The following is a 25,000-nucleotide window of genomic DNA, read 5'->3' on the forward strand; positions in this document are numbered from 1 at the left end:
GGGGAGGGGAAGGGAAGAAAGAGAGGGGGAGGGAAGGGGAAGAAAGAAAGAGGGAGAGGTAAGAGAGAGAGATCATCAATAGTAAATCTTCTTCCAAGAAATCCTTTGGAATCAGTTGAAAATATCTAATCATTAAAATTCAGGTATATATGATTACGACTTTATAGTCCTTGAATGTGAGTTTCGTGAACTCTTACCGCATTCACATTTATAAGGAACTCCAGCTTAGAGAGGAAAGTGATCTGCCAGACCACACAGCTGATAAGACATAAAGATCAGGTCCTTCTCAGACCAACAGATCTTCAGTCCAATACTTATTCTACTACATGCAACTGATAAAAACAAAGCAATGCAATTACAATCCAACTGCCTCTATCATACAAGTCTCCAAAGAGTTAAAACCATTGCATTTATCTTTTACATCACCTAACAAACAAAAGTATTGTCTTTTTTTTAAATATTTTTTTAATGTTTATTTTTGAGAGAGAGACAGACAGAGCATGAGCTAGGAAGGGGCAGAGAGAGGGAGACACAGTCTGAAGCAGACTTCAGGCTCTGAGCTATCAGTACAGAGCCCGACGCAGGGCTCAAACCCACAGACCACGAGATCATGACCTGAGGCGAAGTCAGACGCCTAACTGACTGAGCCACCCAGGCACCCCCAAACAAAAGTATTTCCAAAATGTTATGACTTGTTTTAAAAATCACCTTTCAGCATTCATTATTTCCTCTTAAAAACCAGTTTTAGGTTAAAATGGCTCACTACCAAGTAATGGATTACTCTAAAAAATTACTTAGCTCAAAAGGATTAACCACACTTCAGAAACAATGCATATTTTCAACAGATTTAGCAGTCAAAACTTAGATTTATTTGAAGGACTATGGAATTTACTTAATGCTATCTTTTCTTTTTTAGTGTATTCAAAAAACCAATGCTGAAAACTAAGTCATATGTTAAAAATATATTTTGGAGATTTCTTCAAATCTCTAGCTTATAAGAAAAATAGCTTGACATTTAATAGAAAATAGCCTGCACATGTAGTGACAACAGCCTCCTATATAATAAAAATGTTACTTTCTTTTCTTTTTTGTGGTCATTAACGTGGTTTCACAGGGAGGTTAAATACTCTTATATCTAAAATGAAAACCCATAAAAAACACTGAAAGGCACAGTATGTCTTAAATGAGTTTTCTTGGTTTCAAAAGTTTTTCTTATTTCTCTTTCACACAGATCTGAAAAATTAAAATTAGCATTTGAAAGTATTCAAAAACTGTTTAAATCGTTGTTTAGTTGTTAGGATCTACAGGTGCAGTTCTGAATGAAATAAACTTACCATCTGCTATGTCTCAATTCTGACCAATTTACAATTATACAAATCAAAAGGTGAAATATCTTTGTTTTCACAAATTAATAGGACCTTCTTTTGGACGGAAAAGTTCTTAAACATAAAATCCATTTCCATAAATAAATTCAAACAAAATACTTCCTCCATTTTACACTAGTATTAAACTATTTATAAAAGGCTGTTGATATTATTTCCTTACAGTATTAAAAAGGAATAAATAGTCATTCAGTCAATATTAACTCTGTCTGCTCCATGCCTAAGACTGGACTAGATGGCAGGGATTACAAAATGTATAATACACTCCAACCAGGAGAAATTTATATTCTAGCAGAATTACATAAATCATAACTATATGAGAGCATGATAAAATAGGAGAGCAAAAATGCATATGGACAGACAAGAAGCCCTGACAACATGAAAACATGGGTAGTTCTGCCTCCATGTGGCTATAAGCTTCATGCAGACAGGGTCCATGTTTGTTTTATCACTGCTGGATGGTCACTAACTCCTAGTAGTGTCAGGAACATGTTAGATCTTCTTTAAATATGTTGGCTAAAAAAATAAAGAAGGCTTCACATAGCAGGTGATGAGAGAAATAAGCACGAAAGCACAAGTAGGAATTAGACAAAAGAGAAGGAAAGGGCATTCTAGGCAGAAGGAACTACTAAACCCATCTTTCATCAATTTACTTTAATGTAGCATTCATTCAAAAGGCTTTACATTCAGCCTTTTATCCCCAGATAGATTTCCTACAAACAGCCTTTACTTAGCTAAAAATTTCCTAAATGAATAGTTTAGATTTTAAAAAGTAGAATAAAAAAACTACCAAGGTCTCCAGTACCCACAGGATACCACACGAACGATTTTGAGTGTAAGTTCAATCATTACCAGTACAAGCAAGACAGACCAAACACAATTGCTACAAAAAATAATTTAGAACTAAAAATAAAAATGGAAGAAAGTACATTTTAACCACATTCCATTTCCAGTCAGATTTAATGAAATTCAATTTGAAAAGTAATTTAATAAAATTTAACTTAATAAAGCTAACTTTAAAACAGTCATATGTCCAAGAAAGAATATGAGCTAAGACAAAAATAGGAAAAGAGGTATTTTACGCCAAAAAATAGCAATGAAGGCAGTTATTAGACTAAGTCTGATACATTAAGTTATACCAAACTCTGAATGTGACATTCTGAGTCATGCTTTAGGTCAATGATAAATACGAGCTGTTGGTTTAGTCAACCTTCTGTGAGCTGGCAAATGCTTTCTAAAGCGGGCAGAGCGAGTAAATATTTTAGGCTGTGGGCCACATGGTCTCTGTCACAACTATTAACTCATTGTAGCATGAAAGCTGTCACAGACAATACACAAATAACGGGTGTGGCAGGGTTCTAATAAGTCTTTATTATAAAGACTGTTTTTATAAAAACTGGTGGCTGACCCATGACCATAGTCTGCCAACCCCCTGTTCTAGGGTCTCAAAGTGACTTCTCAGTAATTCTTTTCAAGACAGCTTTACTTCCTTTCACACACTTTCCCATAAACTGTGTAAGTGTTTCTTTAAACCCTCTAAAGACACCTATAAGAGAACATAGCAGATATGCTCATGTTTTACATATAAAGAAACTGAAGCTCAAAGGGATTGAATGAGTTGCCCTACGGAGCTGCTAGGAGAGTTGAAACTAAACAACTCCTAACCAGCCCCTCACACTCAAGCCTCCAATACCCCAAGTGAAACATTTTAATCATCTTTAGAATCCGCTGCTGAATCCTTGAGCTCTCTCTACAGCAGGCTCACCCAGTTTCACAACAGATTTCAAGAACACCTACTTGAATGCCCATTTAAATTATTTACTTCAATTCTGAAGCCAAATTATTCTCAGATCCCTGCTCTCTTGACAAGATTCCAGGCTTCTTCTACTTAGGTTATCTTCTTATTCACAAGTCTCCTACAATTTCATCTTCAAATAGCCAGCAAGAAAAAGGAAGAAATATATCTTAAGGGATTGTAAACTCTCTTAAATATTTAATAGGAATTTGTATACTCAGTAAGATAAAGGAGGGGAAAGGCTGCCTTTGCAAAACTTACAATCTAATTAAGAAATACCAAACATACAAATATAAAACTAAGGAGCAACTCATTGTAACTCAAATCTAAGAAATTAAGAGAAATGACAAAATTTAATTTACAATACACACTGTCATCAAGTATGTACCTTTTGCACTACTGAAGTCTCAGATAATGCCCTGTTTGTATAATGAAAGTTCAATAAATACTACATGACAACAAACACCTCTTTGCCATGGTAATAGTATAGTCTCAAAGATAAAAATGGATCACAGTTTTTAAAAATTACTAAAATTATGTTTTCAAGGGTGGAGTTGGGGGAGAAAGTGGGTCTTCTATTTTATTCTCATTATTGCCATTAAATTCCAGCTTATTTTGGACTAATTTCCTATCTAAAAACAACTATATGGACAAATACAGGCAAGCCTTGCTTTGCATAGTAGTGCAGGACTGGAAAAGTCACCATGAAACCGTGCAAAGTGATCTTAATAATCAATGGTGTGGTCTTTAAAAATTGTCAAAACATTAAAAACTCTCTTTCTTAGTTATAAATGCGTAAGAAAATGAAGTAAACAAAATTAATTTATTTAGTATACTGGAATTTAAAACATGAGAAACGCTGAGAATTCCAGCATCTTATTTATTATTCTGTAAAAAACTAAAGCACAGTTTGAATAGTGCTTGCTTTCTTGACATAGAGCTTACAAGCGAGCATCTTTCCTAAACCTTGGCAAACTGTCACACACCTTTCTGGGTCCGGATCAACTTCATCATTTGCATTTCATCATTTGCACTTCCAATGTCATGAAACATTACAGGAACGTGAGCGTTCCTGTAATGCTAACTTTTTGCCAGCATCATTTTGCCAGGGATAAATTCACCCTTCTTGTCACAATCACTTTCCCCATTTACACGGAAGCGTTCACCTTCGCCAAGTTCCTGTGGCTGCATATCTAGCATCTCAAAAGATGGTAGTGTCAACACGCTCACAGCCCGCTGTTTCTTTTACGATTCCATTATTCCTGTAAAATCCCACGGCCAACATTACCACTTTTTGTGGATTTGCTGCACTTTCACCTTTCTTGGCCAATTCCCTCTTTCAATTATCCACTTTTACAAAATGTTATATGGGCTTATCACTGGAGACAAGGAGGGAACACAACTACATGCTTTGCTGTCTGTGGGTAAACTAAGTAACAGGTGAGTAACGATGATTCACTGACAGACACTGAAGGAAGTGATGTGACTGGTCTCTGATCATGATGCATCTATGCTGGTAAATGATTCATGGACTGAAGAGCTAGCAATAAAGTTTGTACTTTATGTAATTTCAGTAACTTTATGAAAGTAAGTGAAATTTGAACCAGATTGTTAAGGACCTAGTACTATTTAACTAAAGCATATGAACTACTGGACCCATGCAAAACAATGGCTGCCTGTAAATAAGACAACTGGGGGGCAATCAATGCAGGCAAGATTAAGAAGATGGGAGAATACAGAGGTGAGCTGCAGATTCCTCTCAGCTTTTTCCTTGAGTGTATTTTCTAAATCCCAGCCAGGGGAGAGAGAATACAAGCACGAAGCGAGTCATACTGCTCTGAGAAAGCAAGGGCTGGAGTTTGTGCCCTAGCAGGCGGAGGCACTTTGGTACGCACACAAGGTGTCCAGTTGCAATTCCAGGAAGATGACTAGCAACGAGGGCACTTTCTCCAGAAGCTAAACACAAGAGGTTTGTAATACGAGCTGGTGTTATGGGCAAAGCAACCATCCCAATACTAGCGAATCCACGAAGAGAAGGATGTTGGAAGAATACGATGTTACGGACGGGTAAAGGCAGCTACTTTTGTAGCTAAATTTTGTGTGTAGAGGCTGGAATTTAAACTTGTACCACCAATCCTAAAACGTACCAGCTACTCACAGGGTTACAGTTATTTCATACTTTAAAAAGTGGTATTCTGAAATTAAACGGTGTTATATTTACCATTTTGTAATCCCATCCAGAGCTGCTTATGATCTTTTTTCTGCATTTCATTGATTACTTGACTTTTATGCTTTAATGCATCAGCTTCTTTCACACAAGACATAAAATGAGCTTCAATTGCATCCTTAGATGGACAGTGCAGAAGGTCCTTTTCTGGAAAACTCTATCGAAGGAAAAAAATACACATATAAAACAGGTACACATATTACAAAATTAGCTTCGTAAAGAAATGTATCTCCCTCAACTATCCAATATTTTTAGCAAACCATCTGTTAACTTCCCAATAATGAGATTTCAGTACAATTCCAAATACTCTTTAAATTAAGTTAAAAATATTTAGGTAGCTGGTGTATTTTGTACTTTTTCTAATAATTCTTATGTAACATTATGTTTAAAACAACATATAGGAGGCTCTGACTTTGGAAAACAGTTTGGTCATTTTTTAGAAAAGGTAAACATACACCTTCCATCTGATCCAGTCATTCTACAACTAGGCAATTACCTAAGAGAAACAAAAACATTTTTCCATACAAAGACTTGCATGTGAATATTCACAGTTGTCTCATTTCTAACAGCCAAAATCCAGGAAACATCCTAAATGTCAACAGGTAAATGAACACATAAATTGTAGTATAAACTTATCAAAGTGTACATTTTTAATATGTACAGTTTGCTGCATGTCAATTAGACCTTAATGAAGCGGTTAAAATGCAGCTTTTAAGGTCAACACCAAAATTTATATCCTACATGTCACTGAATCTTTTAGGCAGGTGAGGTAAAGATCACTAGACAGATAAGCAGTTATGTGAATTAGATGACTACAGTTCTTTTCACTGAAAAAAGAAAGAGAATAAGAGCCAACACTAATTGAACACTTACTATGTGACAAACATTGTACAAGACTTTTCATATGGACTATGTAATTTAATCTTCATAACCACCCTTACAGTAAAAACTGTTATTGCTACTTCACAGATTAAAAAATTTTTAATTAACTAATTAATTAAAAAGACCAGGGAGTAGAGAGAGTCGCACAGCTTGCAAGTGGTCAAGCGAGGAGTAGTCTGACTCAAGAGTCCCAGTTTTTAACCACTATGCAATACCACTTCCTCCATAAGACCTGAATACTTAAGGTAATGATTATATTCAAAGATTATTTTACCAAAAGTCGTTGATAAGTCCTTTGGTAAAAACTGAGACAAGTAATAATGGCAGAAAAAAAGCACTTAGCGATAGCCTACTCGGATACTATTAACAGCAACATTCAACTACCCCAATCATGGAAAGCTCCTGAATGACAAGGAAATTTACAATACATGCCCTCCTACCAAAAGAAAAGGCACCTTACTACCCACTGATATTTCCTAAAATATTTTTTTTTTAATGCAAATAGTCATTCATACCTCCTGTTCTAACAAGAATTGGACTGCACGGATCTGCTGAGTAAAAAGGTCAGGCATTATTTAACTCCCCACTGGTCACAGCTGCCTGGAGAAGAGACCAGCTGAGACAATCAAATTGTCTCTCTAGGTACAAAGGGATTTTTAGATTCATGGTGCTATTGAACCAGAGATCCATGAAGAACAAAGACAGGGATTTTCAGACACAGGCACACAAAGGCAAAGATGATGAGAAAATATAAAATTCTGTAAAAATGAAAAGGCAAAAGGAGAATAGGAGAGAGAGAAAGGCAACACTACAAGATGGGAGAGGGTATGGATGGAAGAGGGAGGGTCCCTGCCTTAATCAGCTTTACAATCCACTGTATTTGTTCTGCTTAGGCTAGATTGAAGGGAGTTGTCCTGGTTTCCTGACCAGGATAAACAATAAATGTACATCATATCAATGCTATGATATTCAAATGGATTAACATTGTAATAATTATTTCTATTTATGAAAACTTTAACTTTGTTATATTTGGTCTCTAAATTTAGAATGGCTTTTTCAGATACTGTACAGTTCTCTGTGCCACTAACTGTCCATTTTGGTGATGTATGAGTGGCAGCAAATAAGAAAGTTCATACTCCAAATAAGAAAGTTCATACTCCAAAGTAAATATTACTTTCATGTAGCTTGAATTTATGACCTATTTAAGCTTACATACTGTTAGAATTTCTTAAAATTGTGTACAATCTGATTATGAAAAAAGGAGTTAGGATCTCTCAAAAACAATGGTTTGAGAAATCAAAGGGAAAAATCCCCCATTTTCTAGTGTTGCTTCAGCATAGGCGGCTAATCCCCTCAACGGCTCCTGCAATCAGAAAAGATACTGAAGCTTTGCTTTTCCCAGATTTCTATTGTTCTGCATGTTTCTAAACTTAACCAATTTGCAGACACCCATAACTGATAGCTGACCGTCATAAATGACTAGTCTTTATTGTAAATGAGGGGTCTATCAAGACTGTAGGTTTTTATATATGTACGCTTCGAGAGAATATTCTATATCTCTAGGAGGAAAGTGAACTATTTAATAAAATGAACTCAAAGAAAACATGAAAGCAGTAACAGAAAGAGGAAATATCTACACAGGCAGTCACAGCAACTGAATCAATCATTGCAATGAATAAAGTGACAGATGTTTCAGTCAAAGCCCCCTCAGCTCCTGCTCATGAGATGTTCTTCCTTCCATGATTAGGTTGTGGTGGGGTGGGAAATCTTTTTTTAAAAGCTTCACAATAAAATTCCAGACAGATTCTTGATTCATTACATTTCTAATATCTTCTTACATACATTAGCAGTTGTGTATAAGTGCATTATCTTCTCAGTCCAAACAAATTCTTGCAAATACAGGTAGAGTCTGACACCATGTTTACTTGCTTTCATTAATCTTTCAAGTCAAAATGGCTGATAAACTTATCTAATTTCACTTAAAAAAATTTTTTTAATGTTCATTTATTTTTGAAAGAGACAGAGACAGACAGAGACAGAGAGCAAGTGGAGGAGGGACAGAGAGAGAGGGAGACACAGAATCTGAAGCAGGCTCCAGGCTCCGAGCCGTCAGCACAGAGCCCAACACTGGACTCGAACCCACAAACCGTGAGATTATGACCTGAGCTGAAGTCGGATGCTTAACCAACTGAGCCACCCAGGCATCCCAGTCTAATCTGGAAAATACCACTTACTTAGATATTATCGTCAGTGTCCTTTAATTAAAATATGAATCCAATTTAGATGGTCTAAAATAGATACATAAACATTAGATAACCAAACAACACTAAACTGAAACTACTCACAAGTGAAAAAAAAAAGGCTTTTCAACTTATTAATATTTCTTTTTTTTTAATATATGAAATTTATTGTCAAATTGGTTCAACTTATTAATATTTCAAGCTTGACACCAAAAGCTAAGGCAACAAAAGCAAAAACAAACAAGTATGACTAGAACAAACTAAAAAGCTTGTGCACAGCAAAAACCATCAACAAAATGAAAAGGCAATCTATGGAAGAGGAGAAAATAACTGCAAATCATATATCTAGTAAAGGAATAATATCCAAAATATATTTTAAAAAATCATACAACTCATCAACAAAAAAAAAACCATCCAATTAAAAAATAGACATTTTTCCAAAGAAGACCTACATACGACAAACAGACACAGATGCTCAACATCACTCATCATCAGAGAAATGCAAATCAAAACCACAGTGATATCACCGCACTCCTAATAGAATGGCTATTAACAAAAAGACAAGAAATAACAAATGTTGATGAGGATGTTGAGAAAAAGAACCCTTTTGTATTGACAGCAGGAATATAAATTGGTGCAGACACTATGGAAAATACTATGTGGAGGTTTCTCCAAAACTTAAAAACGAAATCACTATCTCAGAAAGATATCTGCACTCCCATGTTCACTGCAGCATTATTTATGGTAGCCAGGACATAGAAACAACATAACTGTCCTTGGACAGATGAATGGATAAAGAAGATGTGGTATGTGTATATGTATATATAAAAGAACAAGGTCTCTGCATCTGTGACATGGATGGACCTTGAGGCATTATCTAAGTGAAGTAAGTCAGAAAGAGAAACACACATACCATAATGATCTCACTTATATGTGGAATCTAAAAGGGGCGGGGGGCGGTGAAGCTCACAGATACAGAGCATAAACTAGTAATTGCCAGAGGCAGTGGTTGAGGATTACACAAAAAGAGTGAAGGGGATCAAAAGATAAAAACTTCCAGTTATGAAATAAGTAATAATTACATGGGGGTGTAATGTACAGCTCGATAACTACAGTCACTAATAGTGTATTGTAGGGGTGCCTGTGTGGCTCAGTCGGTTAAGCACCTGACTTTGGCTCAGGTCATGATCTCACAGTTTGTGAGTTCAAGCCCCGCTTCAAGCCTCACTTCGGGCTCTGCTCTGACAGTGTGGAGCCTGCGTGGGATTCACGCTCTCTCCCTCTCTCTCTCCGCCCCTCATGGGATTCTCTTTCTCTGCCTCTCATGGGATTCTGTCTCTCTCTCCCTCTCTGCCCCTTGCTCACTCTCGCCCTCTCTCTCTCAAAACAAATACTGTATTGTATATTTGAAAGCTGCTGAGAGTAAATTTTAAAAATTCTCATCACAAGAAAAAATTTGTAACTACGTATGGTGACAGATGTTAACTAGTGATCTTCTTGCAACTTATACAAATACTGAATCATGTTGCACACTCAAGAGTAATATAATACTATATGTCAATTATACCTCAATTTTTAAAAAATACTGTAAGCTCTATTAAGACAAGAGAGGAAAACAAAAAGTCTCCATGTGATCCAAAAGAATCAAACACCCCCTTAAAAATGCAGCAGTTGCTAATAGAGTGTTACAGACTCAATGTTTGTGTCCCCCTAATATTCTCATGCTGAAGCCCTAATCCTCAATGTGGTTGTATTTGGAGACGGGCCCCTAAGGAATCAATTAAGGTTAAATGAAATCATATGGGTGGGACCCTGATCCAACAGGACTAGTGTCCTTATAAGAAAGACAGCACAGAGCTCACTCACTCTCCACACACAAGGAGGAAAGGCCATATAAAGACACAGAGAGAAAGCAACCATCTGCACACCAGGAAAACAGCCCTCACCAGAAACTGAATCCTGCTGGACTTTGATCTTGGATTTTCCAGCCTCCTGAACCGTGTGTGAGAAAATAAATTTCTCTTTTTAAGCCATTCAGTCTGTGGTATTTTGTTATGGCAAAATAACATACATAGCAATGTTGTTTTATTTGACTGTTGAGTCACCTCTAATAGCACGCTCCGCGTTCTTACAGGGAAAATATAAGGCCAGAGTTTAAAAGACTTCCTTTTATAAAATCTTCAAATTTCCTTCTAAGATCACTTTGGTGTGTGTGCATGTGGGCATCGAAAGGGAGGGGATTTTTCAAATATATCTTTTAAAATATAATTTTCAGGATGACAGAAGAATATGCCATGAAAGTTAATGGAATCAATGTTAAAATCAGCACTAAAATTGGTTAAACTTTCTTGATTTTCTTAAACCTTTTTAAAGACCTTATTTTTAAGTAATCTCTATACCCAACATGGGGCTTGAACTCACAACCCCAAGATCAGGAGTTGCACACTCTACCAAATGAGACAGCCAGGCACCCCAATTTTCTTAAAGCTTCTAATTTTACCAGATCCAATCTACAAACTTACCTTCAACCAATCATCTCCTTCCCTCCTGGTACAATCTAAGGAGTATCTACCATCGTATTTGCTATATCCCATCTTTTTGAATCTTTGAAACTCAATGCAATTAATTATTCCCCTCTTCCTATAAATCATTTTTAACGATTTTCTCTCTAATCACTGTTTCCCATTATTTGTTCCTAAAAATAAAACATGCACCCAAAGCAAAATTAAAAAAAAAAAAAAAAAAGAAAACAGATGAACATAAGGGAAGGGAAGCAAAAATAGTATAAAAACAGGGAGGGGGACAAAACAGACTCTTAAATATAGAGAACAAACAGAGGGTTACTGGAGGGGTTGTGGGAGGAGGGATGGGCTCAATGGGTAGGAATCATTAAGGAATCTACTCCTGAAATCATTGTTACACTATATGCTAACTTATTTACATGTAAATTAAAAAATAAAATTAAAATAATAAAATAAAACTTAAAAAAAAAAAAAACAACCCAACTTCCCTCTGGTTACAGTCCTCTTTCTTCTTCCCTTCAGAGCCAACCTTTAAGGTGACCAAGCTGGCAGTCAGCTCTTATTACCCATGTAATCTGTCTGCTACCCTCACCACTCTTGCAAACTGCTCTCTTGAAGGTCAGCAATGGTACCTTTCAGCCCTTGTTTTAAGCTCTCACCAAACATCTAGCATCTTTGAATATACTCCTTGAAGCAGTCATCCTCAAGTCTGTGATACCACACTTCTCATTTTTCTCTGATCTTCTCTCATTCTCATTTGCAAAAAGCCTATTCCAGCGCCATTCCTTAAATGCCGGTATTCTTCAAGTTTCTAGCCTAGGACCTCATTGCTTTTTTCATTCCATACTCACCCTCATAAGCTTTCCTACTTCCACATCATTTATGGACTAATAAGTCTTGATATCTGTCCCAGCCAAGATCCTTCTCATGACAAGGATGCATATGCTCATTAATCTAGTAGATGTATCAGTAGGCATATGAGACTTCAGCAAATCCAAAAGAAATGTCCTCTTGACTCCTCCTCCCCACCTCCCACATTCAGTCAAGTTCTACTGAGTCCACATCCCAAACAGATCTGAATCCATTCACTTTCAACATCCCCAGAGCCGCTTTCCTAGTACAAACTGTCAACTATCTGATATTTCTGAGAAGCCTTGAAGCTGGGTCTCATGCCCGAAGTCCTAAGCCCTTTAATTCGATTTTCACATTGGGAGTCACGGTGCTTTTCCTAAAATACAAATCAGATCTTCTCACACTCAGCTGCTCTGCTCTACTTTCAGGAAAAAAATCAAACTTCTCCCAAAGCCTTCGAGGTTCTGAAAGACTTACATCTCTGCTAACCTCTTCATCATAATCTCTTGCTCCCACTTCACATACTCCATTCTCTTTCCCTTCTCCCACACACATACTCTCTGCTCCGATGATCTTGATTATCCATCACCTACTCATTCTCTCAGCCTTACTCCCTCATTTCTGTGCCTCTACACAAAATATCTCCTCTGCCTAGAACCCTCTTTCTCCTTGCCTATCACTTGACCACTTACACAACTACAAAAATATCCTCCTCCTTCTTCAGGTTCAGATTTACATCACCTCCTCCAGGAAATTTTTTACATCCCAAGTCTGGGTTAAGTTCACAAAGTTCATATGCTTAACTCTATGTCACTTAACGTTCTTATGTCACACCACTTTTAACCTCCACAAGGCAGAGACCATGACTGTTCTCACCTGTCCTTTCTCAGTAAACTTTTTAAATCAAGTCAGTGTTACTGATTCACGCAGAGTGAAACGCAAAAATTTTAAGTATACAGATAAACAGTTAAATCTGCCCAAATAAGATATACAATATTACCGTCACTACACCCAAAAAGTTCTTTGGGGCCCTTTGCAATCAGTTCCCCCTCATTTTGACCCAGCTTGTCTGATTTGTAACACAAGATTAGTTTTGCCTAGAATACAATCACATACATATAGAATCATAAAATGTAGTATTGTATAATCCAGCATCTTTTACTTAGCACAATGCTTTTGAAATTCATCTGTTACTGCATGTATAAATAGTTCCTTTTTGCTGCAGAGTAGTATACCACTGAATTGTTAAACCAGTCTGTTCATCCAAAAATCTTACATTAAGATCGTATCCAGATTGTAGCTATTATTAAGAAAGCTGCTGTGAACTTTAGTGTACAAATATTTTGTGAACATGTTTTCATTTTTCTTGGGTATTTACCTTAAAACAGAAATGCTGGATCACAGAATAAGTTTATGGTTAACATTATTTAGAAACTGCCAAATTGTTTTCCAAGGTGATACCACAATTTTACACAACCACCACCAAGTTATAAGAGTCTTGGTTATTCCATGTCCTCAAACTTGGTGCTGTCAGTCTTTTTAATTTTAGTCATTTTTTTTTGTTTTAAATATGGAATGTTTCACAACTGTGTGTGTCATCCTTATCTCCTCTCATTTCAATTCCAATTTATACACTGCCAAAGTAAGCATTCATTGTGGTTTTAATATGCACTTCCCTGATGACTAAAGGTGTTGAGTGCCTTTTCATGTGCTAATTGGTTATTCATATATACACATATTATGTGAATACATATGAATAATTTATATGTACATATATACACATTTGTGTATATACACCATTCAAGTTTTTTGGATTGGTTCCAAAGCAAGTGATGTATTAGAGAACAATTTGAGGAATGTGAACTTCATATTTACTTTTGTAAATACTGTCCACCAGAAATACTAGGTGAATAAAGAAACTGCCCCCAGCTAAACTGAGCCACAAAATACACGAAACACACACACTTCGGCAATGCACCTGCCTCCTCGATTCCCGTTACAAGCTACACTCATCCACATCTGGTGTTACGGTTTTGTCTGATTTGAGACAACTTTCCTTCCACCACTTCACAATAAGTGACAGGCTGCAAACTCTTCCAATGCTCATTTCTACAAACCAAACTTCCAGTCTTTTTCAATATAAAGTGCCATATTTACTGTAGTATTTATGTACTTAACCATTTAATATATGTAAAACTGTGCTTTTATTAGGTTCCTATATTTTTTTGTCACTAATAAAGTTTTCAGTTTTGTGTGCCCTTAATGAATTTTCCCCCAAGTCCTGTGATTTTTAACAGCATATTGTTTTTTAGGAATACATATTTTGCAGTAGAGTAAAACTGCCCGTAGAAGTGGTGGGAATAGACATCCTTGCCTTTTTCCTGATCTTAGGGTGAAACATTCAGTAAACCACCGTTTAGCATGATTTTAGCTATAGGCTTTTATACTTACTCTGTGTCAAATCAAAGAAATTCCCTTCTATTCCTAAATTTGCTAAGTGTTTTGAGGACAAATGGATACTGAATTTTGTCAAAAGCCTTTTTCAGCAAGGATCTATGTGACTGTATGATTTTTCTACCTTTGTCTGTAAATGTGCTGAATTATATGTATTCATTGATATTTGAAAGCTGAATCACCCTTGTATTTCTGGGACAACCTCAACACAGTCGTGGTGTATTGTCCTTTTCCTATATTGCTAGATTCAGTTTGTTAGTATTTTCTTGAGAGTTTTTGCATTTATGTTCATGAGGGGTATTGGTCTGTGTGTGTGTGTTTTTTTTTTTTGTTTTGTTTTTTTTCTTTTAATACCCATTACACATTCTGGCATCAGTTACTCTGGCCTGTTGAGCAAACTGGGAAATATTCCCTCCCTTTCTATTTTCTGAAAAAAAAGTCTGTAAAGATTGGTACTATTTATTCCTTAAATATTCGATAGAATTTACCAATGAAACTTTACAAATTTCACTTTACAAGGAAGTTTTTTTAATGACAAATCCAACTTCTATATACATTTAGGGGTTATTCATATCTGCTATTTATTGTGTCAGTTTCAGTAAATTGTATTTTCACTGAGTATGTCAATTTGTCAAATTTGCTGGCATAAAGTTGTTCATTTTATTTCTCACTATCCTCTTAATAGCTATAGGATCTGTAGTAATATTCCATTTTTCATTCCTGATATCAGTATAAATTATGTTTTCTACTACAGAAAGTTTGTAAGTTCCTCTAAGCTTGGTTTTATATGAAGCTCACAAACTTTAATTATGTTGTGTTTCCATTATCATTTAGTTTGAAGTATTTTTAAATTTCCCTTGTGATTTCTTCTTTGACCCAGAGTTAACTGAGGATTCAGTGATCCTATCCTTTAGACAACTGTGGTCATATATTTTATTTCAATGGTAGTATTAACCCTTCTGTAAAATTCTATCATTCTTATTTTAAACAGTCATATCCCTTTTAAAGCAGTTAAAGGAGGTAATCTTTTGTATTTACCATTTTATTAACCATTTCTGGTATTCTTCACTCCTGTCTGTAGCTTCTTTGAGTGTCTTAAGATGTCACTGTATTGTATTTTGATTTCTCATAAGACATCATCCATCATTCATCATCATTTACCGTTCTCTTTTAGGTCATGTTTCTTTTTTTTGTAGCAGCTTTCAAGATTTTCTATATATTACTGGGTTTCAGAATTTTGATTATGATATGCCTAGGTATGCTACATATTTACTTGCTTAGAATTTCCTGAGCTTCTTCCAATACACAGATTGTTTTCTCCCCCAAATACAAAAAAAATCATTAACCATTATTTCTTTTTTAGAAACTGAGATATAATTCAGATGATATTTGCTTAAAATTCACCATTTAAAAAAGCACATTTCAGTAGTTTTAAGTATATTCACAAGGTTGTACAACAATCACTACTATCAAATTATGCAACTCCAGAAAAACCTCGTATTTATAAGCAGTCACACTAATTTACTTTCTGTCTCTAGATTTTGCACATTCTGGACATTTCATATAAATGCATCCCAATTTGTATACAATATGCAGTCTTTTGTGTCTTCCTTCTTTCACTTAGCATGACATTTCAAAGTTCATCTATGCCATAGCATGGATCAATACTTCATTCCTTTCCATGACTAAATTATAGAGTTGACCCTTGAACAAGTGGTTAGAAGTGCCAACTCACATCCCTCCCTATGCAGCTGAAAATCTACATGTAACTTTTGACTGCCCAGAAATTTAATTATGAATAACCTGATTGGAAGCCTTACAATAACATAAACAGTCAATCACCTATTTTATGTATGTTTTATATACTGTATTTTACTATAAAGTGAGCTAGAGAATAGAAAATAATAAGGAAAAGAAAATACATTTATAATACTGTAGTATGTTTATATAAAAAAAAAACAAAACAAAACCTGTATGTAAGTGGACCCACGCAGTTCAAATCCATGTTATTTCAAATTGTTATTTGAACATGTTATTTGAACATGTTGATCCATGTTATTCTATTGTATGGCTATGCATTTTGTTTATTCATTCATCAGTTGATAAGCACTGGGGTTGCTTCCATTTTTTGGCTATTATGACTAATGCTGCTATGAACATCCATGTGCAAGTTCTTACGTGGACATATGTTTTCAATTCCCTGGGGTAAATAACTATGACTGGAATTGGTGGGTCATATGGCAAGTCTATGCTTAATCATTAGAGGAACTGTCAGACTGGTCTCCAAAGCAGCCACATCATTTTACATTTCTAATAGTAACATGTAACATATGAGAGTACCAATTAATCTACACTCTAACACCTGTTATTATCCAGCTTTTTGATTATAGTTATCTTAGTGGGTCGAAGAGAAAACTCAATGGTGTCTTTCTTTGCCCTTCTTTAATAACTATTCTGAACATCATTTCACATGCTTGTTGGCCATTTATATATCTTCTTTGGAGAAATGTCTACTCAAATACTTTGCCCATTTTTTTGTTTGTTTGTTCATTTTTACTTTGCTCATTTTTAATTGGGCTCTTTACCTTTTTAGTATTGAATTCTAGGAGTTCTTTATATATTCTGGACACTAGACCCTTCTTAGATAATATGATTTTGCAAATATTTTCTCTTATGGATTATCTTTTTATGTCCTTTGAAGCACAAAGGTTTTCATTTTGATCAAGTCCAATTTACCTGTCCCCCCCCCCCCACTTTGGTTTCAGTGTTATACCCAATAATTCACTGCCTAATCCAATGTCACAAATTTATTTATTTTTCTAAAAGTTTAATAATTTTAGTTCTTACATTTAGGTCTCTGATCCATTCCAACGTATTATTTTTTTTTTTAATATACAGTCACTTTTATTCTCTTACATGTGGGTATCCAGTTTGCCAGCACAATCTGTTGAAAAACTATTCTTTCCCTCACTGAACTGCCTTGGCACCCATATAGAAAATCAACTGCCCACAAATTTATGTTTTAGTCTTGACTCTCACTTCTACTCCACTGATTTATGTCTGTCCTTAGGCCAATACTATGGAGTTTAGGTTACTGTAGCTTTGAAATAAAGAAATGAGAGTCTAATCGGGGCACCTGGGTAGCTAAGTCAGTCAAGCATCCGACTCTGGATCTGGGCTCAGGTCATGATCTCATGGTTCGAGAAGTCGAGCCACATGCCAGGCTCTGTGCTCACAGTGCAGAGACTGCTTTGGGATTCTCTCTCTCCCCCTCTCTCTGCCTTTCACCCACTTGCACAAACGCGTGTACACATGCTCTCTCTCTCTCAAAATAAATAAACATTAAAAAAACAGTTCAGGGGAGCCTGGATGTCTCAGTTGGTTAAGCATCAGACTTCACCTCAGGTTATGATCTCACAGTTCATGAGTTCAAGCCCTGCACTGGGCTCTCTGCCATCAGTACACTGCCCGATTCAGATGTTCTGTCTCCCTTTCTCTCTGCCCCTCCTCTGTTCACATTCTCTCTCTCTCAAAAATAAAGGAAACATTAAAAAAAAAACTAAAAATGGGAGTCTAATCATTATTTCTTAAAAACATTTTTCTGAATCCTTCCCTCTTTCCTCTCCTCCTAGGACTCTAAGTACACATATGTAAGAGTGCTTGATATTATCCAAGAGGTCATCGGGACTCTGTCTCCCCCACCACCAGCACTGATTTTCTTCTTTTGATTCTTCATATTGGATAATTTCTATGGATCTGACTATAAGTTCACAGAACCCATCTTGTGTCATCTCCAATTCACCGTTAAGCCCATCCAGTGAATTTTTCATTTCAGATATTATGCTTTTCAGTTCTATAATTGTGTAATCTTATTTTAAGTCATTAAGTTAATAGTTGCTTTAATTCATTTTTCCGAATTTCAAATGTGGGTTATCTCAGGACCAGTTTCTATCGATAGCATTTTTCCCCTTGATATGGTTCAAATTTTCCTGTTTATTTGCATGTATAGTAATAATTAGTTGTATGCTGAACCCTGTAAATATGGTGTGGGTTTTCTAGATTGTATTGTCTTTCTTGGTGAGTTTTGTTCTGCCTGGTGCCTCTCTGTATGATCCCAAGAAGGCCTAATTTTAGACTTTATTAGAGCAGATCCAAAGCAATCCTTGCTCTTTAATGGGAGTTGGCCACCCTTTTTCTGTAAAAGGCTAGACAGTAAAAGTATTAGACTCGTGGGCCATACAGTGTCTATAGCAAGTGCTCGACTTTGCCCATGTAGCCCAAAAGTAATATGTAAATGAATTAGCATTGATGGCTGCATTTTAAAACAAATTTATTTACAGTCACTAGAATGTATATTCCACATAATTTTCAAGCTTCACAAAATACTATTCTTGTGTAATCATTTTTTCAGCCACTAAAAAATATAAAAACCATCCTTAGATCACAAACCACACAAAACAATCAGTAGGCCAGATTTAGCACAGATCATAATCTGCTAATCTTGCTCTGAGATATAACTCTTACTCCTATAGCATGGTCTTTCTGGTCTCAGATAAATGTTTAGTTATGTTAACTAGGTCTCTCTCCAGATGAGCTGGAATCCAACCTCTCCAGGTATAGTGGGACCTATCCCAATCTAACATGCATTCTCTAGTTGGCCTTGAGGAATATTGCCTATGCATGTTTAGCCCAACTCTCAGTAAAGGACTCTTGGGAAAGTCACACTGATACTTTCTTCTTTGATACCCTGCTTAGCAAATTCCAGCTGCTTCAGTGACTCAGAACTCCAATTTCTGCATCCTTAACTCAGCAGGACTTGCCTGCTCTATTTGAGTTTCATTCCCCATGACACAGTCAGGAAACTGCCCTGAAGCACAGAGATGGGCTAAATGTGGTGCTCACCTTGTTTGTTCTTTCTCTCTAATGTCCAGTGCCTGAAAAGAGCTCTACTTCATATATTTTGTCCAGTTTTATAGCTGTTTATGGCTGGAGGAAAAATCCAATCCAATTACTCTGTCATAGCTGAAAAGCAGATGTTAACCTCAATAAATATTCAATGAATAAATTAATGGCTAAACCATATTTTATAAAGTTTTAAGTATACATGACCCTCCATGATCTCCACCTCCTTCACACCATTCTGCAATCCCTTCCCCTAGACTATAGACAAGACTTTTATTTGCATTTAACCAAAAGAATATGGCAAAGGCTATGGGATCTTACTCCTACGATTAAGTCATGCTATATAAAACTCCAATCATAGGGTGCCTGGATGGCTCAGTCAGTTGAGCATCCGACTTCAGCTTAGGTCATGATCTCATGGTTCATGGGTTTGAGCCCTGCATCAGGCTCTGTGCTGACAGTTCAGAGCCTAGAGCCTGCTTCAGATTCTGTGTCTCCCTCTCTCTCTGCCCCTTCCCCACACGCTCTGTCTCTATGTCTGTTTCTCTCTCTCTTTCAAAAATAAATAAACATTAAAAAAATTTTAATGTCTCTAGCTCTAGAGACTTCTTGTTGACTCAGTGAAGTAAGCTGCCATACCAGGAAAGTCCACATGGCAAGGAACTTCAAGCAGCCTTTAGATACTCAGTGCAGCCTCTAACGTAAGAAAGAGCCCTCAGTCCTACAAACACAAATAAATGAAATCTGCCAGCAACATGAATGAGCCTGGAAGAAGATTCTCAGTCTCCAGGCAAGAATGTAGCTCAGCCAACACCATGGTTACAGTGAGACCCTAAGAAGAAGAAAGATCCCCAGAAACTGTGAGATAATAAATTTGTGTTGTTTTAAACTGCTACATTTGTGGTGATCTATTACACAGCAACAAATAAATAATATAATACAGTACTGACAGATACTACGAAACAACCACCAATATTTAGAGCTGGCAAGTACCTGCAGCAGAAGCTGACTGTGATGTGCACTCAAGAACAGGGAGAGCTACCTCAGACCTATGTCTTCAACACATAGTGAAGAAGCAGAGGTATAGTAAATTTCCCCAGGGAGACACAGGGGCTCTTGGCCTAGCAAGAAAGGATCTGGTCGTCAGAAAAAGGGTGTGGGGCAGTCATACAAATTATTTAAAGAACAGTCAAAACCCATAGTAGTGCCTTTTAAGCATTGTAGGAAAGATAGAGAATACTTTGATCCAAAAACCTAATTTTGTCTAGTCACAATTATTCTGTAGTGTTTGCACAGAAGCACTTACCTTAATGCTGACCCTCTTTTACCTAGCAAATTTGAACCATTACGCCTAATAATCACGGTCAAAATTCAGAATTAAAATTTGTGCTCTTATCAGAACCAAGTTATACCAATTTAGTACCACGTTATCAGGACAGAAAGAAAAACACCAAGTTACTGTTGACTTTGTTTACTCATGAAACTCTTACTTAGGATATGCAATAGAACTGGGCATTTTAAAGAGCCCACTATCTTCACCTGATGTTACTATATTTTTGAATCACACTACAAATTTCTCTTTTTAAAAATTTCACACACTGTAAGCAACTTTTTAATTATAATGCAGCTTTGCAAACAGTATGCCTATAGGAATAATGAAAATTTCAGATGAAAAAAACCATAGAGAAAGAAAAATAAAGGTAGCAAAATGTTAGCAACTGGCAAATCCAGGTAAAAAAATATGTAGATGTTCACCTGACAACTCTCAACTTTTCCAATACACATTTAAATTTTTTAAATAAAAAAGTGAAGAAGAGAAATAATTTTCTCAATAACCTAATGAAGTTTAGGAATCAAAAATGTCCTTGATGCTAATTAGAAAAGTCTGAAGAAGTTACCATTTTCATTCTTGTTTTGATAAACAGAGAAAGAAAACAAAGTAAATATCCAGATCTACGTTTTAAAGCAGTTAACGCTTTACAATTATGTAATATTTCTCTCTGAGAATTCCAAAAATAATGTAAAAATTTCTAAAAACATTTTAATTTTCTGAATCATCCTTACAACCTTTTGGTTCTTTACACAATATCATTAACTTTTAGATCTGCACTGTTCTCCAAACTCATGTTATTCCACATGTGGTCTGCTGGACCAACAGTATTGCATTACCTGTGAATTTGTTCAAAATACAGAACCTCAACAGCCATACTATGGAAGCAGCCCAAGTGTCCATATCAATAGATGAAAGGATAAAGAAGAAGTGGTGCATGCATGCATACACATGCACACACACACACACACACACACACACACACAAATATACAATGGGATTATTATTCAGCCATAAAAAAGAATGATTATCTTGCCCTTGTCAACAACATGGATAGAGCTAGAGTATAATGCTAAATGAAATAAGTCAGTCAGAGAAAGAGATAAATCATTTGATTTCACTCACATGTGGAATTTAAGAAACAAAACAAACAAGTAAAAAGAGAGAGAGGGAGAGAGAGAAACCAAAAAGCAGATTTAACTATAGAGAACAAACTGATGGTTACCAGAGGGGAGGTGGGTAAGGGGATGGGGGAAATAGGGGATGGGGATTCAAGAGTACATTTATCATGAGAAAAATAAATAAAAATGTATATATTCATAGCTTCAATATCATTGATGACCCACAGTCTTTACAGTAAGGCAAGAATTATTAACTTCATCTATTCATAGTGATGGCAGGACAACTAAGATTAGGATAATGGCTGGTAGAATAGTTCAAGCTGTTTCTACTTCTTGCATGTCTATTGTACTTATGTGAGTTAGGTTAGCTGTTAACATCAATGAAATAAGGTAAATCACTAAGGAGCTAGTCAGGAGAACAATTATAATGTATGATCATGAAGTGTAAAAGTTGTACAATAGGTGATGCTGCATCTTAGAAACAAGCCAGAATGGATATGTCATCAAGATATGAGGTGTTTGAGGGGCACCTGGGTGGCTCAGTCCATTAAGTGTCTGACTCTTGATTTCGGCTCAGGTCATGATCTCACAGAGATCAAGCCCCAGATCGGGCTCACACTGACAGAGGGCTCACATTGATAGCATAGGGCCTGCTTGGGAGTCCCTCTCTCTCTTCCTCTCTCTATGCCCCTCCCCCATGCACACTTTATCTCAAAATAAACTTAAAATAAAAACAAGATATAAAGTGTTTGAACCTATAATTTCACTTTGACAAAGTTATATAATTTTTACTAATACCTCACTCATTTAGAAAGACATAGGAGTTATGATACTGACTTGACACCAGTTTGAGCAGGTTTGATTCCTTCCTTTCTTATTTTACATTTATGTAAGAAGATTCTTCAAATGTATGATATGGGGGAGGGGGGCATCCATGTAGTCATTTGAGATAAGTAGCTATTAATTCTACTATTGGTATTTGTTTATATGCAAATTCCTCTAAAATTAAGAAAATTATTAATGTCACTGCTGTTAATGAAATGAATGAACCTATGGATGAGGTAGTATTTCATATTGTATATGCATCTGGATAATCAAAGTGAGCTGGTGGCATTCTTGAAAAGTCAAGAAAGTGTAGTGGGAAGAAAGTTATGTTAACACCTACAAATACAGTTGTGAAACAAATTTTTGCTCAGGTTGAGTTAAATGTATAGCCTGAAAATAATGGGAGTCAGTGAACAAATCCTCCTATAATGACAAATAATGCTTCTATTGATAAGATGTAATGAAATTATGCTACTACATAATATGTATCATGAAGAACAGGGCCCAAGGATCAATTAGCTAGAGTTAAGTCCTGCTAGACCTCCTATTGTAAATAAGAAAATAAAACATAAGGCTCGTTGTACAGCTGGTGATCATTTACTATTTCCTCCATGGAGGGTGGTTTGTCAACTAAATACGTTTTCTTGTAGGAATGGCAATCATTATGGTAGCTGATATAAAATATGTTCATGTGTCAACATCTATGCTGACTGTGAAGTTATGATGAACTCATGCATAGTTCCATTGGAACTAAAAATCCAATGGAAAAAAAAGAAAAATAAATTAAAAAATAAAAAAGCAGAACCTCTGCCTTCAGCCCAAACCTACAGAATCAGAATCAAAATCCTCACCTTAACAAGACACACAGGTAATTTCTATGCGCAAGTTTGAAGAGCACTGCTCTAGACATTAAAACTCATTTACTATGAACATTATATATCTATTCAAATGACAAGCATCAAAGTCAGTTAAAAAGAAAATACCTGAAAGCTTTTTAAAAGATTTCCCCCACCAAGAATTCAGTCTGAACTACAAAATGATCCAGCGTGTGTGTGTGTGTGTGTGTGTGTGTGTGTGTGTGTGTGTGTTTATGCAGACAGAGTCTCTTGGAGAGCTTATTATTGCATAAAACCTAATCAAAATCAATTAATATCTTTGAAAGCAACTGTAAAAGAAATAAATTGTAAGCTGTATGGTTAAAATACAGACACCATTTGGCATACTCGATGCAGTATCATAAGAGATAAAATACATTCATATCAACTGACAAAGTTATTATTTGATAAATTCAATCTGTTGATAAACTATTACCTAGAAACTAAAAACAAAACAAAACTCTGCTCCCTCATTCTAAAAGCACTGCTTTGCTATCTGCAAATGTAATGCTTACTCAATTTTATTGTAATCAATCAAAAGCCATAAAGTAATGCAACAGAAATGGACACATCAATTAAACACTCAGGGACAACTTTTGAGGAAAGCTAAGTTTTATAACCCTAAATAAAGGGAATTTAATTTACAGAAAGAAATCTGGGCAATAATTTTCTTCCAACACAGGCCAGGGGCAGAAAGTGTACAAAGGGCAGCTATAAGAAACACGCTGGTAGTTTGAGCAAATTTAAAACATCCTCCATAATTTCCTTATTAGCTCTAAGATTCCGCTTTTTTTTGGATTTCTCTAATAAATTTCCCATCTGGGAAGAAAATGTGTGACCTACTAAAGACCTCAAAAAGCAATTCATTTAAAAATACCAAGAGGGGCGCCTGGGTGGCTCAGTCGGTTAAGCGTCCGACTTCAGCTCAGGTCACGATCTCGCGGTCCGTGAGTTCGAGCCCCGTGTCGGGCTCTGGGCTGATGGCCAAATTCTGTGTCTCCCTCTCTCTCTGCCCCTCCCCCGTTCATGCTCTGTCTCTCTGTCTCAAAAATAAATAAACGTTAAAATAAATAAATAAATAATTAATTAATTAAAAAAAAATACCAAGAATATACCATTAGATGTAACACAAAAATCATTTTTTTTGTGAAAAATAACTATTTTCCAGAACAACAACAATAAAAACTTAGGGAGAATACTGGCACTGTTTTATGGTTTTACAAATATTTTTAATGTGTGGCTTAGTAGAAAACAGATAAATTATCTTATTAGTTTCAGATTATAACATTAATGTGGAATCTGAAAACATATCAATAAACATTTTGATCTGTGACATTAAAATCCCTGATTCTGACCTTGTACTTTGAACAGATCTTTTTCACAATCATTATTTTGTAACATCATGCATTGACCATTTGGGAATTATTTGTTTACTGAATTAATGTCGATCTCCAAATGCTGACACATTTCTTACATAAGATTTCTTAAAAAGCAGATGTTAAAATGACCACCAATCTCATCAGAAAATTGTTTTAAGAATAATAAAGCTGTCGAGCTCATGGTAGCAGATATGTTTTCCAAAATGCCAATTTT

General features: G+C 35.9%; 1 protein-coding gene across 2 annotated transcripts in view; it reads right to left on the bottom strand.

Moving 5' to 3' along the window:
• ATG5 (autophagy related 5) overlaps window positions 1-25,000 on the bottom strand; it is a 128,893-nt gene that overhangs the window by 71,273 nt on the left and 32,620 nt on the right. For both annotated transcript variants that reach the window (XM_049654086.1, XM_049654087.1), the window contains one exon: window positions 5,399-5,561. In XM_049654086.1, coding sequence (XP_049510043.1) covers window positions 5,399-5,561 — 163 coding nt within the window. The remainder of the gene's footprint in view (window positions 1-5,398; window positions 5,562-25,000) is intronic.

Source organism: Panthera uncia (genome assembly GCF_023721935.1).
Source record: "Panthera uncia isolate 11264 chromosome B2 unlocalized genomic scaffold, Puncia_PCG_1.0 HiC_scaffold_24, whole genome shotgun sequence".
In the NCBI taxonomy this organism is placed as follows: domain Eukaryota; kingdom Metazoa; phylum Chordata; class Mammalia; order Carnivora; family Felidae; genus Panthera; species Panthera uncia.